Source organism: Neofelis nebulosa, chromosome 9 (assembly GCF_028018385.1).
Source record: "Neofelis nebulosa isolate mNeoNeb1 chromosome 9, mNeoNeb1.pri, whole genome shotgun sequence".
Taxonomy (NCBI): Eukaryota; Metazoa; Chordata; class Mammalia; order Carnivora; family Felidae; genus Neofelis; species Neofelis nebulosa.
In genome coordinates, this window is record NC_080790.1 from 117,180,484 (window position 1) to 117,196,919 (window position 16,436).

Here is a 16,436-nt window from a genome sequence, read left to right on the forward strand (position 1 = left end):
ATATCAGGCTCTGTGCTGATAGCTTGGAACCTGGAGCCTGTTTCAAATTATGTCTCCCTCCCTCTCTGCCCCTCCCCAGCTCACACTCTCTTTCTCAAAAATAAATAGTAAAACAAAAAGTAAAAAAAAAAAGACAGACTAGATGTTTACCGCCATACATAGTAGATTACACTATTGACCTCAATTCTCCACCCCCTCTGTGTTCAGGCTCTTTGTCATAGAACTTTGTAGTGCCCTTCCATTGTGGACAAGATGGAAGTCTCCACTCCTAAGCTCAGCCAGGTGTTGTTTTGATCAATGGGATGTTAGCACATGTGGTATAACCAGAAACTTAAAACTGCATACCTGATTGGGCTTGCTCACAGTTGTGCCTCTGCTCTCACTATGAAAAGAACATGCCTAATTCAGTTCCCTGGTCCAGCAGGATGACAGACATGTGGAGAAGGGTCCGGCCTAGATTAGCAAACTATAGCCAGCCACTGGTACACGAATGAGTCCCAATGAAACCAACAAACTGCCTAGCCAAGTGTAACCTAGATCAACCGACCCCTGACTGACTTACAGATATATGAGTCAAGTAAAAGTTTATTGTTGTTCTAAGCCACTGCGTTTTGGAGTAATTTGTTAAACAACAATTTTTATAGCAACAGTTGATTGGTAACAGTAATATTTAAAAGTCTGAAAGAAAAATGAGGGAAAAAGTCTGGAAATATATACCCCAAATGCTAAAAGAATTCCAGTTAAAAGTGGTAGAATGATCACATGCATATCCTCCCTCCAAAAACCTCACTAAAATGACAATAAAGGAATAAAACTAGTCTTAAACAACAAAAGAGAGGGGATTAGAGCAAAATGAAGTTTAATACAATAGCGAAAACAGGTGAAAGAGGGATAAATGACTGAGCCACATGGAAGAAATTATAGTTTAATGGCCTAGAGACAGGAACAGCAATAAAAATCAGGCTAACTCACCCCCTAGAACTTCCAAGAAACTCAGCACCTTGAAGGCATCAGGTACTATGGAAAGTGGGGGTACAGAGATGAAAATCAAGCTGAAACAGACGTCAGAACCCCAGGTCACATCTCATCTATGTGCAGTCCGATGACTACCCCTACATACCCCATCTTTCTACCTTCTACTCCACCCCCAGAAACTACAGTTTCAGAGAACACTAAAGAGACACAGGTCTAGAGGATACTATTCATAGTAATGGGCTGAGAGGAAGTGTGGGCTGAAAAGTAATGAGATTACATAAAGTCTCTATATTGCAGTCAGTTGTGGCCCCTGTTCCTGCTCTTTCAACTCTAGCAATTGGTCACATAAGCCCCCCACCCCACCAAAACTTCATCTTGGTTACCCTTAGGCAAAAAATTGGAAGATTCTTCTTTGGAAAAATTAAAGTATTCCAGAGGAAAAGAAAACCTATTATAAATGAAGACATTTAGGGATACCTCCAAGAAAAAAGGTCAGCCCACTGCCAGATCTCCTTACAGTGAGCCTGATTCCTGCCCATTCACAAGAGTCTTGAATGAACGTGTTAGTGCCTCAGTTTTAAATAATAGACAAACAGCCAAGGATCATCAAAAATAAGAGAAAATCCTCCCATGTGAAAGACAGAGACCAAAACAAAAAGGAAAAGAAAAAGGGCAGGTGGGGAGTGGGGGTCCAGGAAGACAAAGGGACTGTGCTTAGAACTGATGTAAACTAAAAACAAAACAAAACAAAACAAAAAACAACCAAAACTCAAAGGGAGAAGAGAGGATACTTATCTCCCTTATGATAAAATAATAATAGGATGCGTCAAAGAAACAACTGGAGACAAAGAAAGAACTTTAAAATAAAAAATAGGGCATCTAGCTGGCTTAGTCGGTAGAGCATGTGAGTCTTGATCTCAGCGTAATGAGTTTGAGCCCCACATTGGGCATAGAGTTTAACTTAAAAATAGGCATAAAAAAATAAAAACAGATTAAAAAAAAAAGAAAAAAAATATATATGTATATATATATATATATATATATATATATATATGCAATTTAAAAATTCAGACACCTGGGTGGCTCAGTTGGTTAAGCATTCAACTTCTGCTTAGGTCATGACCTCACGATTCATGGGTTCAAGCCCTGCATCTGGCTCTATGCTGACAGTGCAGAGCCTACTTGGGATTCTCTCTCTGCCTCTCTCTCACTCATGCTCTCTCTCTCAAAATAAATAAACAAACTTTAAAAAAATTAAAAATTCAATAGTAGAGTTAGAAGATAAAAACACAGCAGTGGGGTACTTGGGTAGCTCAGTCAGTTGAGCATATGACTGTTGATTTCAGCTCAGGTCATAATCCCAGGATCATGGGATTGAGCCTCACATCAGGCTCTGTGCTGAGCGTGGAGCCTGATTAAGAGTCAGTCTCTGTCTCTCTTTCTCAAATAAAAAATAAAAATAAAAAATAAACAGAAACACAGTAGTATCCCAGCAAAAGTAAGAGGAAGTAAATAAGCAAAAAAAGATGGAAAAGTCCACTGAAAATAATATATGCAAATTAGACCAATCAAGAAAGGCCAATATCCAATACATGTCCCAAACAAGAGGACAGAGAAAACAGAGAGGAAAGAATTTGAAAAATAGTACAAGAACACCTTCTAGAACTAAAGGACACTGGTGTCCATACTGAAAGAGTCTCCCAAGTACCAAGCATAATAAATTAAAAAAGACCCATGTCAAGACATAGCATCATAAAATTTCAAAACACTGAGGACAAAAAGGAGATCCTAAATCTTTCAGAAAAAAATAGGTTACATATAATGGCATCAAACTGCTGAATAGCAACCAGGATGAGAGAAGACAGTGAAGCAATACCTCCAAATTCTGAAGGAAAAGTTTTCTGGTCTAGAATTCTATACTTTGCCCCAACTATTAATTTGGTGCTAAACTAGAATAAAGACTGTGTTCAGACAAAGAATGACTCAAAATATGTACCTCTTACACCCTTTCTTAGGAAACTACTAGAGGAAACACTTTAGCAAAACAGAGGAAAAAAATCAATGAAGGAGAGAAGGAATCCAGGAAAGAAGGGAAATGACACAGGAGAATTGTAAAGGGGAGTCCCAGTATGACAGCTTTGCACCAGGCCCAGAAAAAAACAGGGAAGATTGGGGCAGGATGCAGGATGTGTGAGAGAAGTCTTCAGATAAAAAATGGAACTGATAGAATATTTGACGCATTTAAACATTTTTTAGGGGCGCCTAGGTGACTCAGTCCGTTAGGCATCCCATTCTTGATTTCAGCTCAGGTCATGGTCTCACCGTTTGTGAGATCAAGCCCCACATTGGGCTCTGTGCTGACAACAAGGGAGCCTGCTTGGGATTCTCTTTCTCCTCTCTCTCTGCCTGTCCCCCACTCACACACTCTGTCTCTCTCTGTCTCTCTCTCTGTCTGTCTCTCTCTCTCTCTCAAGCAAATTTTAAAACTCTAAACATAAATAAATAAGCATTTTTTTAAAACTATTGTTAAGCACTTGATAGATCTAGCAGAACAACTGGGGGAAAATAGGGATTGGGACAAAAAGACTAAGCAAAAACAAGCAAAAAAAATTATTATTATTATTTTTTTTTTTAATGTTTATTTATTTTGAGAGAGAGAGAGAGGGAGACCCTGCACATAAGTGGGGGAGGGGCAGAGAGAAAGGGAGAGAGAGGGAATCCCAAGCAGGCTCTGCACTGTCAGCACAGAGCCCGATGTGGGACTTGATCTCATGAACTGAGCCAAAACCAAGAGTCGGATGCTTAACCTTTTGAGCCACCCAGGTGCCCCCCCAAAAGATAATTATTAACCCCAGGAAGAAGAAAAGGTTATACAAGAAAGAAAAAGTAATCATAGTTACTACTTTGCCCAACAATGAATAATACATACTGTGTCATAAAATATAGGTACCAACTACTGACTTAATCAAGACTGTGATATAACTTCTCTTAGGTAAAAGGGAAGTGAAGACATGATACAAAAGAGCTGACTCTTTATCTCCCATACGGGAATGCAATAGATAATGTCTAAAATATATAATTCATGAAACAGCAATATGAGATCTTAGAAACATGGAAGTAGGGCACCTGGGTGGCTCAGTTGGTTAGGCCTCCGACTCTTGGTTTCAGCTCAGGTCATGATCTCACAGTTCGTGGGTTCGAGCCCTGCATCAGGCTCTGTGCTGGCAGCATGGGGTCTGCTTAGTATTCTCTATTTCTCCCTTTCTCTGCCCTTTCCCTGCTTTCTCTTTCTCTCTCAAAATAAATAAACATTAAAAATTTTTTGAAAAAAATAAAAGAAAAGAAATATGGAAGTAAATACCAGCAAAAGCCAGAAAGTAGTTCTTTTGAAGTTGAACTAGGGATGGGAAGAGAGGCAAAGGACTGCTCTTCTCATTATAAGCTTTTTCTCAGTTTTTTGTTTGTTTTTTAAAGTTTATTTGCTTATTTTTTTTTTTTTTATTTTTGGGACAGAGAGAGACAGAGCATGAACGGGGAAGGGGCAGAGAGAGAGGGAGACACACAGAATTGGAAACAGGCTCCAGGCTCCGAGCCATCAGCCCAGAGCCTGACACGGGGCTCGAACTCACAGACCGCGAGATCGTGACCTGGCTGAAGTCGGACACTTAACCGACTGCGCCACCCAGGCGCCCCTATTTGCTTATTTTTTAAAGTAATCTCTACGTAGACCCAACATGGGGCTCAAACTCAGGACCCCAAGATCAAGAGTCCCATGCTCTTCCAACTGACCCAGGCAGGTGCCCCATTGTTTGTTTTTTTCCAACTCTGTTAACAGTAACTCTCTTAAGTAGTAGAATTTCAGCATCTTCTAATTTTTTTTTCTCTTAGCTTACCTAAATTTCCTATAGTAATCCTGTATTATTTGTGTAATTAAAAAATATGTTCTTAAGTGTTGGCTTTTTTTTTTTTTTTTTTTTAATCCACAGAAGAAGTATTACAAAACCCTACACAAATCAAGTCAGGGACCGAGCTTTGGGCTTTCCTTTGGGGCCTTACCTTTTATCGTGGTCAAAATGAAGAAGGCAATGAGGGTGTTATTGATGGCACAGGTAGACTTGGCAACACAAGACAAGACCGTGTAGGGATTTAAGAGATAGCTGGGGGAAAAAACATACAAAATTGGCATCAGTAATCCCAGTCAAAGGACCAGGGAGTCCTGGCCACCACAGGTAGGCAAGTCAAGGGACTTACTAAAACCATACTCAAGGGAAGGCAATTCTTAGAAATGAGTTCTCTTAAGTAAAGAGAATGAAATGGTGTTGGCACCAATTAATATAAGACACCGAACATTCACTGCCTAGTCTGTGCTGTGTGGTAAATCATCACAGAGATCCAGTAAACTAGCGATACCATTATTCCTCCGATGAGGAAACTGAGACTCAGTGGTTAAGTAATTTGCCCAAGGCTTCACAAGTTAATAAATACATTCAAAATCAGTACCTCCTGGCTCTAAAGCCTATGTTGTTTCTAGTACTTCAGATCTCATAAGTGATAAAATTTTACCAACTCCCACAGAGCCATATATTTTAGGAATGGCTACAGTTGTCTTTGAAAACCAGGAGGTAATTTTTCCTCAGTTGGGCTCCTAAGCTCTGACACAGGATACCCCCCGCTCCTCTGAGAGGTCAGAGTAGCTTTGGTTTAGCCCTCTTGGTAGTCAAGCTGTATCCACCAAGCTAGATCCCAAGTACAGGGTAAGAATCTACTGAATTCAATGAGCTGGTTGTCATGGAACTTCACAGGACATCTTGAACTTCTACTGGAAGGAATTAAGCTCACAAACCTAGTCTTTTCTTGAGGTGGGAAGGAATGGACTAAGCAATGAATTTAAAATGCTGATTAGGGAAACCTTGTGTAGTCAAAATAGATTATTATTTTATTTATTTCTATCCTCTTCTTCAGAAGATTTGAGGCAGCTCAAATGAGAACAGGTAATAAAAAATAATAGGAAAATAAAAATAGAAACAAAAAAAATCAAGACCAGGAAAAACATTAAAAAAAAAAAAAAAGAAAAAAAAAAGGCCAGGGAAAAAAGACCAAATGGGTTTTCTACAGCACTGTAATAATCAGCTTCAAATCTGGCTCTGAGTTTCCTGGCAGACAAAGTGAAAAGGGAAACCAGTTACATAATTCTGATTATTAGATAGGAAGAAATATACCAGTGTCTCAGGGAGAGATTATAATTATTATTCACCAGTAAAGACCTTAAATCCAATACCTCCCAAGGCTGTAAGAGTAGCAGTTCTAAAAACCAAAGGCCCAGAAGTTGTTGGTGTTTTTTTTTAAGAATTACAGACAGGCTTGTTATACAACCTTTAAAGAAATGGCTGCTGCTATTATAAAAGTATCCCCAGGAGATAAATGAGTCCATAAGGGATTCATAATGTTGCTAAACCTCTGGTTCTAATTAGGTAGTTCTTGCTAGTATTTCTGAAATACATAAAAATGAAAGCTGTTTGGTGGGAGAGGGGAAGAAAGCCATTTCTAAATAGCAGGTGATGTTCAAAAAGCAGCTGCACACCACCTAATACTGAATAGGAGATTCACATATAAAGCAGAGGGTTGAATAAACTGTCCTCACAAGCCCCTTCTAATTCTGAAGTTCTAAGGTCATGTTTTTCCATGAGGAAATTTGCCCATCTTGTTTACAGTATATCCCTAGAAGCTAGTATATTATTCATATTCAATGACTATGAGCTGACTGAATAATTATTCACATTTGCCCATCTCTATATAAACAAGAATAACCTGAAAGAATTAAACTTACAGGCAGCACTGAGTACTCCTACAGAATTCTTTTAAAGAGCTTCAATAAGTTCCACTCTCCCATACTGGTCACCCAGCTGGGATGGGTCTATCTGGCTATAGTTTTCTAAACTACAAATGGGGGACTAACTGTATATGAAACATAGGAGATGCTCAAAATAATGGCCATATAAAGATTGGAATTTTATTCAATCCATATATACAATTAAAGAACTTTGGTTTTTTTTGTTTTTGTTTTTTTTTTAAAGAAACATGGGTTACAAGTAGGCTGGAGCCCAGATCAGCATGGAGTGAAAAAGCATTTGTGAAGGGCTGATTGTGCATGTCCCTGTGTGAAGCTTTGTCCCAAAAGACACAGAATGGCTCTGTCTCTTTTGCTGGCCAGAACCCCAGTTGTGCAACAGAACCACAGCAAGTACTTGATGACTAAGACCGCAGATCTCCAAAAATACAACAAACAACATGAGAAAGTCTCATCAGATTTTCCTCGCATTCACTGGCACCGAGCCCTGTTTTGTCAAATAATACTTACAACAGGGCCACTTTCAGAGGGATGTAACGCATTTCCATAGGGGTTCGGATGAGTTCGGCCACATCTGGGGCATACTGGTCTAGTTCTAGGAGGAGTTTCTGCTTTTTAAACTGGAAAAAAAAAAAATGACAAAACACATTATTTCCCATTGCTTTTAGAATGAAGACAGTAGTCCTTCCATGGCCCACATGGCCCCACCTGGTCTGGCCCTACGTCTCCAGGCTCATCTCATACCCACCTCTCGCCTCACCTCTCATTTTCTGGGTTCTGGCACCATGAACATGTCATACCCCTCCTGCTCCCAGGCCTTTGCATTTGAATTGGAACAACCTCTTCTTCTCTTTCCTTATTAGCTCCCACATAGTCTTTAGATCTGTTAAATCATTTCTTCCTCAGGAAGGCACACTAACCCCCTTCAAGTAGGTAAAATGTCCCTATTAATACACATTCTTTCATAGCGCTGTTCACAGTTATGACTTTTTTATTTATGTGACTAATATCTGTCTCCCTCACTAGACTATGAGTTCCATGAGGACAGGGACCATGTTTTTGCCAATAATTTCCAATACCTGGCACAGTGAGCAAACAATAAATATCTATTGAATGACTGAATGAATAAATGGCAAAGCAATGTTCCCAGCCCTGTTGAAGAGTTACCATGAGTGGCCTAAGAACTCCAAAGTTCCATCAGCAAAGTGAAATATTTTCATGCAAAGTAAAATGATCCCCTGAATGTCACAGTATCCCAGGTTTTCTTCCATGTTCTCCTGTTTCAAGTTTTTGACTCCCACAGAGGAAGAGGGGAATGGCCATGATGAAGAAAAGGAGGAGGGCTGGGTGTGGCTGGGCAGCTGGAGAGTCAGGAGGGAATGAGACGGGGGTGGAAAGCTCTTGCCTTCCCCTGGTATGTCCCAACAAGTTCATGGGTGTGCTCCAGAATGAAAAAAAGTTAGGCAACCCTATAAGCAAACATGGGTCAGACTATAGATGGAAAAAGCCTGTGAACCCCAAATGGGTAGCCTTGCTGATTTAATGGCCCAAGAATCTTATTTCGACAGGATAAATTCAAGGCTGCAACCGATTATAAAAGAGAGTAGTGCAGAGATGTCACAGTAGCAAGTGTGCAGGATTAAAGATTTAATGATAAAAAAATGCATGTACAGAACATTGCACTATACCATTTACACAAAGTTAAAAGCATGCAAAATAATACTACGTGTTATTTAGGTATATATGCAAAAGTAGTAGAAGTTAAGGCCCTGTGTAGGGACAATAAACACTAAATTCACAACAGTGGTAACTGGTGAGAGGAAGAATAAGGAGATGAAAGTCTCAGAGGCAACTTTATGTGTAATGTTTTATTTTTTAAGTTGAAGTAAGTTCACAGTACATATTATTCTTTACATATTTTTGTATGTCTTAGGTATTTCAGAATTTTTTTAAATGGAAAATTAAAAAAAAATTTAAAGATCCATTTTTCAATTCAAAAGAAAGTAGAGAAGTTATCACAGGAACACAGGTAAGCCCAGATTTCTTGCACAAATTTAGTAGTAAAGGGTTAATCAGAAAACCAGAACAACCTTCAAAAACCTCCTTTGATCATCTCTGAGAGTTCAGGTTAAACAGTGGGAATTATCATCGGTAAAAGTTAGGCTACCATGCACATCTGGGATTGTTTAATTAAAAAGACAATATATAAACTACAGTGCTTTTATCAGAGAGGAGGGGGCTGGCTCAGCAGACAGAGCACTTAGTGAGGACAGCTGTAGCAGTGGTAGAGGAAGGAGGCCCTGCTAGCTAAGGGTCCCTGAGTTCCTGCAAAAAGAAGGCCACCTGGCTGGGGGGAGATCCTCAAAGAAGCCTGTTGAAGGGAAGCAGGGAGTCAATCCAGGAGCAGCCAGAGATACAGGTGGGAATGCAGACCCAGTCCCCAGGCTGGAAGCCTGCCATCAGGACTATAGGAAGGGATGGGGACAGCTAAACAGGCATGTGCAGATCCTGGGCAGAGGTGACCCTATGCCAACAACTAAAGAAAAGAACTTCCTAATAACCCCAATCTTCCAAAATACTTTGAAACAGAAAGATTTATAAAAGGAGAGCCTAAAGGAGAGAAAGGCAATCAGGTCAGCAGTCCCCAGATTCTCTGCTATCTCTTTTTGTCTCCCCCCAAGCTCACCAGCAAAGCCCCCATGATGCCTGGCCTCATGGTCCCAATTATTGACTCAGCTCCCCCAAAGAACAGCCAAACTCCCTTTTAAAAATCCCCACTGGATCCAGTCAGAGACAGGAAAATGGCTACAAGTCAAAGGAAAAGCGAATACACACACACTAAGAAAATGTTAAAGTATAAAAATAAGTGAGGTTAAGGAGTACAAGTTAAAATCCAAAGATAAATATTTCTATATATTCAGCAGCCTTGACAATGATGAGATTTAAAACTATCATAAGAGAGATTAAAAGTGGCCTAAAAGGAAATCACCTGACTGATCATTACCTCTGTGATCATTAATCACCTCATACACAGATGCCTGTGCACTTTTCCATATGTGTGTTGTATTTCAATAGACATTTTTAATTAAAAAATAAATCTCCAGGGTGGAGTTTTCTTTCCCTTCTATCCACTTCTCTATGCAGCCTTTCCTTGTCCTTACAAGATTTGGTTTTACAAGGACATTATTCCCCTGCTTCAAATAAACAGCTTTTCTAATAATTGAATCTGTGTCTATACCAATTTACAACCTCCAAAACTAGGGTGTCCAGAGGTGGAGTAGTGAATACTCCTCCCCCCCCCCCCCATCTCTGTTAGCTTCACCGCATTCCAAGTTCAGGAGTCTATGCTCCAAATTTACAACCCTCTAATCACATTAAGGGAAGACACATTTTTATCACTCTCTCTCAAACTACAAGCAACTTTCTAACACAAATTCTGAGTCCCAAATAGAAAGTACAATCTCGGCAAAGGACAAACTAGATTAACAACAATGCTTTTGTCAAGTAAGGTAGATGTAAAATGTGAGAATCCACTGGTCACAATCAATCAGCATTCATATTCCATAGGCTAACAGCTGGAGAAGGGCTAGGAATGGAACCCACCTTTGCACCATAGTTTTCCAGAACACGTTTGAGTATAGACACAGCTTTGTTACCATGGATCTGGTCTTAAATCCCAGCAAGACTAAAATTCTTCCATATGCTATGGGCCCATTCTGACAAAGTGGGGAAGATTTGGGGGAAGATATGTGCTGATACTCTATCCACATCATCAAAAATCTGCCATTCAGAATGAGTTAATTTTTTTTTTTAATAAATTTTTTTTTTCAACGTTTTTTATTTATTTTTGGGACAGAGAGAGACAGAGCATGAATGGGGGAGGGGCAGAGAGAGAGGGAGACACAGAATCGGAAACAGGCTCCAGGCTCCAAGCCATCAGCCCAGAGCCTGACGTGGGGCTCAAACTCACGGACCGCGAGATCGTGACCTGGCTGAAGTCGGACGCTTAACCGACTGCGCCACCCAGGCGCCCCCAGAATGAGTTAATTTTTGACACAGTGTAAATAAAACTCTTGTTCTGACCAAGAAATCTAATGTTCCAATAGACTGAATTCTGAGGATGGAGAAACAAAACTATTCCAAATTTCAATTCAGTCTTGGTGACAACAGAATGGTTTGGTGTGTTAAAAAACAGGGTATCAACAACAGCTCATTTGGTTTTCTCTCAACCTCTTTAAATCACACAAAGAAAAAAAATTCTCTGTATGTTTCCATATAAACTCAAATAATAAACAAATGAATTAAAATTATCATTGCTCTAAATTAAAGGGATCTCTTCTACTGACACTGATGTCTAACTTTGTTAGGAAATTAAATGAAACCTAGCTTCATTACTTACCCTTAAGATTCCCCCACCATTAAAAAATTGTTTTAATTAGGGTGTATGCGTGGTATGTTTATGACAGTTGAACAGGAAAAAAAGGAGTACATATGATGTTGGCATCTCTAATCAACTTTCACTAAAACACATTTCAGTTTTACATTTTGGTTGAAAAGATCTAGCTGTGTTTTTAAATGAAAGCTACCAACCCTCCCTTGGATATTCACATATATCACATCTATACCGTGTATATGTATGTATGTGTGTGTGTGTGTGTGTGTGTGTGTGTGCACGCGTGCACATGCACGTGTATACACATACACTGGTGGGTACAGACACAGATCTACTTTTTTCCCAGTGTTTTTTATTGAAAATTTATAAACTATAGAAAAGTTTATAAATAAAACACCTAAATCCACTAATTGTTAACATTTTGCCACATTTCCTTTATCTCTACACATACATATGCAAACATGCAAATTCTTTTTCTGAACTATTTGAAAGTAAGCTGTGGATGTCATGACATTTCACCCCTAAATATTTTAGCATATAACTTCAAAGAACAAAGACTATGGTCTACATACACAATCTATCTTGGGGAAGAAAATAACCACTGCTAATTTATCTCTGCATTCCTCAGCTTATGAATTTCACAACCAATTATTTCATCTCTAGCCCTCAAAGGAATCCTGTTGAAGCATTTCACCTCAGTCCCTAAAATTTTCTTTTCTTTTCCAATCCTACTGAAATACAACTGACATATGATATTGTGTAAGTTTAAATGTACAATAAGATTTAATACATGTACATATTGTAAAATGATTACCGCAATAAGGTTAGTTAACACACCCATCACCTCACATAATTCCTGTGTGTGTGTGTGTGTGTGTGTGTGTGTGTGTGTGTGTGTGTTAAGAGCATTTAAGATATACTCCTTTAGCAACTTTCAAGTATATAATATTGTTAACTATAGTCACCATGCTATACATTAGATCTCCAGAACTTACTCATCTTACAACCAAAGTTTGTACCCTTTGACCAATACCCTCCCATTTCCCCTATCTCCAAACCCACCCCCTGTCAACCACCAATCTACTCTGTTTCTAGGAGTTTGACTTTTTATTTATTTGTTTATTTAAAGTAAGTTCTATGCCCAATGTGGAGCTTGAACTCACGACTTTGAGATCAAGAGTCACATGTTCTACTGCCTAAGCCAATCAGGCTTCCCAGTTTTACTTTTTTAGATTCCACATATAAATAAGGTCATACAAGATTTGTCTTTGTTGACTTATTTTAGTTAGCATAATGCCCTCAGGTTTGTTTATGTCCCAAATGCTCCACTGGTTTAAGATGTACACTCTCTGGTCTTATAGGGCTATTAAGCCTATAAACGGACCCCGATTTAAGAACCCACAATCCAGATATTTTGTACATCTCTTTGAGGTCCATAATTGTAGAATTCACTAGCTTTGTTACTAATGACCAGTGCCACAGAAAGGCAGACTGCTACTTCTGGTTCTATTACTTGGTAACAGACGTGAAAATAAACCACAGACAACACCAGTGGGATGCAGCCTTCTCTCTCCCCAGTTAATCTCAGTGGCTCCTAGCCAGTCAAGGAGGACTGCAGCCAATTTTTAAAATAACTACATGGATAGTACACATGGTTAATCTGTTAACTCTCTCAGAACCCAGGAAAATGAAAATGGTCACGATATACCACTCCCTTTGGCTATTACATACGGATTAAGACTAAAGTTTACATCAATACTTCATCAATACTTTCTACAGGCGGGGTGCAGGGTGGCTCAGTGGGTTAAGTGTCTGGCTTCGGCCCAGGTCACGATCTCACAGTTCATGAGTTCAAGCCTCCACATCGGGCTCTCTGCTGTCAGCACAGAGCCCACTTCGGATCCTCTCTACCTCTCTCTGTCTTTCCCTCCCCCTTCCCTGTTCACGTGCTTTCTCTCTTTCTCTCTCAAAAATAATTTTAAAAAAGGGGGCACCTGGGTGGCTCAGTCAGTTAAATGTCTGACTCTTGATTTCAGCTCAGGTTATGATCTCATAGTTTGTAGATTCGAGCCCCATGTCGGGCTCCGCACCGGCAGCATGGAGCCTGCTTGGAATTCTCTCTCTCTCTCTCCCTCTCTCTCTCTCTCTCTCTCTCTCTCTCTCTCTCCTTCTCTCTCTGCCACTCCCCTGCTTGCTCACTATCTCTCAAAATAAATAAATAAACTTAAAAAAAAAAAAAGAAAAGATTACACCTGATTTAAAAAAAAAACAAAAAAACTTTCTACAGGCATTTACTACATGCCAAATTTTCCAAAGAAGATTGTTCTCTGTAGGGAAACAGAAACTACATTGGGAATCCAATTTTACCTCAGATAGGCATAACACAGTGAGTTAAAAGCTATACTCATGAAAGGAAGATTATTAAGGGTCCTCATTACTATAACTGTAGTTCAACTCTGCTCCAGAAAGTCTAAAGTTGCACAGGTGAATGGATATTAAGCTACAGAGATTAAACTGACCTTTCTGTATCTATTAGTGAAGCTGTCTTGTTGGTTTAGGTTTGGCCATTGCAGAGCTGGCTTAACAGGCCAGAAGCTTCATTCCTATTTCTTAGTATTTTTAAACAGTTGGATCCTTAAGTACATGACCTTTGATTTTTTGTAATAACAGAGACCAGAAGTCTACCAAAAAATTCCACCAGTTTTGTCTCACCCACTGACTACTTACCACAACTTTATTGAAGTCTTGGATTGCAAAATACAGGGCAATGGCAGTGAGTGCATCAGTTACCTGTCAAAAGAAAGAGAAACAATAGTGTAAGAGTGAGGAAATGCTGCCAGGGCCTAGAGATTTTGGATGGTGGTGGGCTATTTGGTAATGAATTCGTCCAGTCAGGCAGAACCTCAACCCTCACTTTGACTACCCAAAGATAAAGCCTTTCAGGGAGATTTGACTGGAAAACCTTGAGGATAAGGATGCATCAAGGCTTATGTTAGCCTTGTGTACCACATCTGTTCTTTAATTGCAAGTTACTCAAGTTTTCTATAAAGTAGGAATAATACCCAATACTTTGCAGTCCTGATGTATGTCAAGTGCCCAGCACTAAATAAGTCCTCAATAAACAGCAGCCATTATAATTATTAAGGAAGACCTCAGTGGATCTCCTACTTGACCCAGATTTTCAACTCTACATTAGGCAAGTGTTTCAAATTACTATCTCTCGGGGCGCCTGGGTGGTGCAGTCGGTTAAGCGTCCGACTTCAGCCAGGTCACGATCTCGCGGTCGGTGAGTTCGAGCCCCGCGTCAGGCTCTGGGCTGATGGCTCAGAGCCTGGAGTCTGTTTCCGATTCTGTGTCTCCCTCTCTCTCTGCCCCTCCCCCGTTCATGCTCTGTCTCTCTCTGTCCCAAAAATAAATAAAAAATGTTGAAAAAAAAAATTAAAAAAAAAAAAAATTACTATCTCTCAAAACAGCCCTGTCATCTCAACTTTGAAGGTTATTCTCATCCTAAGAGTCTCATCAGGCCTATGTCCACTGCACGGAATCTTTTGGCAGAATGCTTAGAAACTTCAGGATGCCCTCTACACTGGCACCACAATTAAAGTCAATCATAGAATTTTGGCACTAGAAAGTTTGAGACTACATAGTCCAGAAACCAAATTTTAAAAGTATAAGGAATTAGAACTGGTCAGATGTCAGAGACTACTCCCCATACTTCCATAATATATCACAGTTCCTTGAATTCAATTAAGGATAGGTTTTTGCTTTTACATTCTGAGCAACTCCTAAGTTCCTAAAAGATAATTTTTCTTAAAAACAACAAGATAAAAGACTATAAAGATATATACATGTTGATTTCATGTGGAAGGTTACTTACCATAAATACCAATTCAGCATAGTCAATCAGGAAATGAAAGAGGTATATTATTAATGGAGTCTGTAGGAGAAAAACAAACAAATTAACTTAAATCTTACTATTATCAGTTTCAAGAGTAGTAAAGGTATGAGGTAAACTTTAATTCTAAGGCATACAGAATAGCCAAGGGGAACTCCACAGTGGACCAAGATTGCTGAACTCATAAAATAAACTGGGAAATGTTTTCCCTTCTTCTGTCTTCTGAGATGTTTTATATCTCATCGATCTCTTTTTTTTTTTCTGTTTTCTATCCTTTTCTCTCCAAGCTTTAGTCTAGATATTTTCTACAGACCTATCTTCCAGATCATGAGTCATCTCTCTTTTTTTCTCAAAGATTTATTTTTTTATTTTTTGTTTATTTATTTTTGAGAGAGCAAGAGTAAGCATGCATATATGGGGGAGGGGCAGAGAGAGAGGGAGACAGAGAATCCCAAGCAGGCCTCGAACTCATGAACAGTGAGATCACGACGTGAGCCGAAATCAAGAGTCGGACACCTAACCACCCAAATGTCCCAAGATTTTATTTATTTTTCAAGTAAACTCTACACCCAATGTGGGGCTGGAACACACAACCCTAAGATCACGAGTCACATGCTTTACTGACTGAGCCAGTCAGGTGCCCCATGAATCTTTAGCTTTGTGTAATTGGCTGTTAACTGTGCCTATTGCATTCTTAATTTGCTATTATGTTTTCCAGTTCTAGAATTTCCATTTGATTCATTATTATATATTCCAGTTCCCTGGAGAAATTCTCTACCTCGTCACTTATTTTTTGTGCATATTAATCACTGACCACAGTTACCTTACAGTCTAAGTTTGACAGCTCCAATATCTGAATCGCCTGTGAATCCGTAGTGTCTATTTATTTTTCTCTTTTATTATGCTTGGTAACTTTTGGTTGAATGATGGATATTATAGATATGAAAAATTTTAGAGGTTCTGGACAAGGCTATTTTCTTCCAGAAGGGATTTCTTTAAATTTCTGGCAAGCAATTAAAATAGAATAGCATCACCTTAATCTAATTAGTTTAGCTAATTAAGCTAGGTGTGTGTGTGTGTGTGTGTGTGTGTGTGTGTGTGTCTGTGTGAGAGAGTGAGAGAGAGAGAGAGAGAGAGAGAGCATGCACAACTGGGAAAAAGGGGCAGAGGGAGGCTCCACTCTCAGTGTGGAGCCCTATGCAGGGCTCAATCCCACAACCCTGAAATCACGGCCCAAGCCGAAAACAGGAGTCGGATGCTTAACGGACTGAGCCACCCAGCACCCCTTTATTTTTTTGTAATTTCTATATGTCATTTACCCTTAT

At 39.4% G+C, this 16,436-nt stretch overlaps 1 protein-coding gene across 1 annotated transcript in view; it reads right to left on the minus strand.

Moving 5' to 3' along the window:
* PIGU (phosphatidylinositol glycan anchor biosynthesis class U) overlaps positions 1-16,436 on the minus strand; it is an 84,160-nt gene that overhangs the window by 46,183 nt on the left and 21,541 nt on the right. Inside the window, exons 3-6 of the mRNA XM_058685357.1 lie at positions 15,094-15,153; positions 13,944-14,006; positions 7,334-7,443; positions 5,032-5,132 (exon numbers count right to left, since the gene is read on the minus strand). Of these exons, the coding sequence (XP_058541340.1) occupies positions 5,032-5,132; positions 7,334-7,443; positions 13,944-14,006; positions 15,094-15,153 (334 nt within the window). The remainder of the gene's footprint in view (positions 1-5,031; positions 5,133-7,333; positions 7,444-13,943; positions 14,007-15,093; positions 15,154-16,436) is intronic.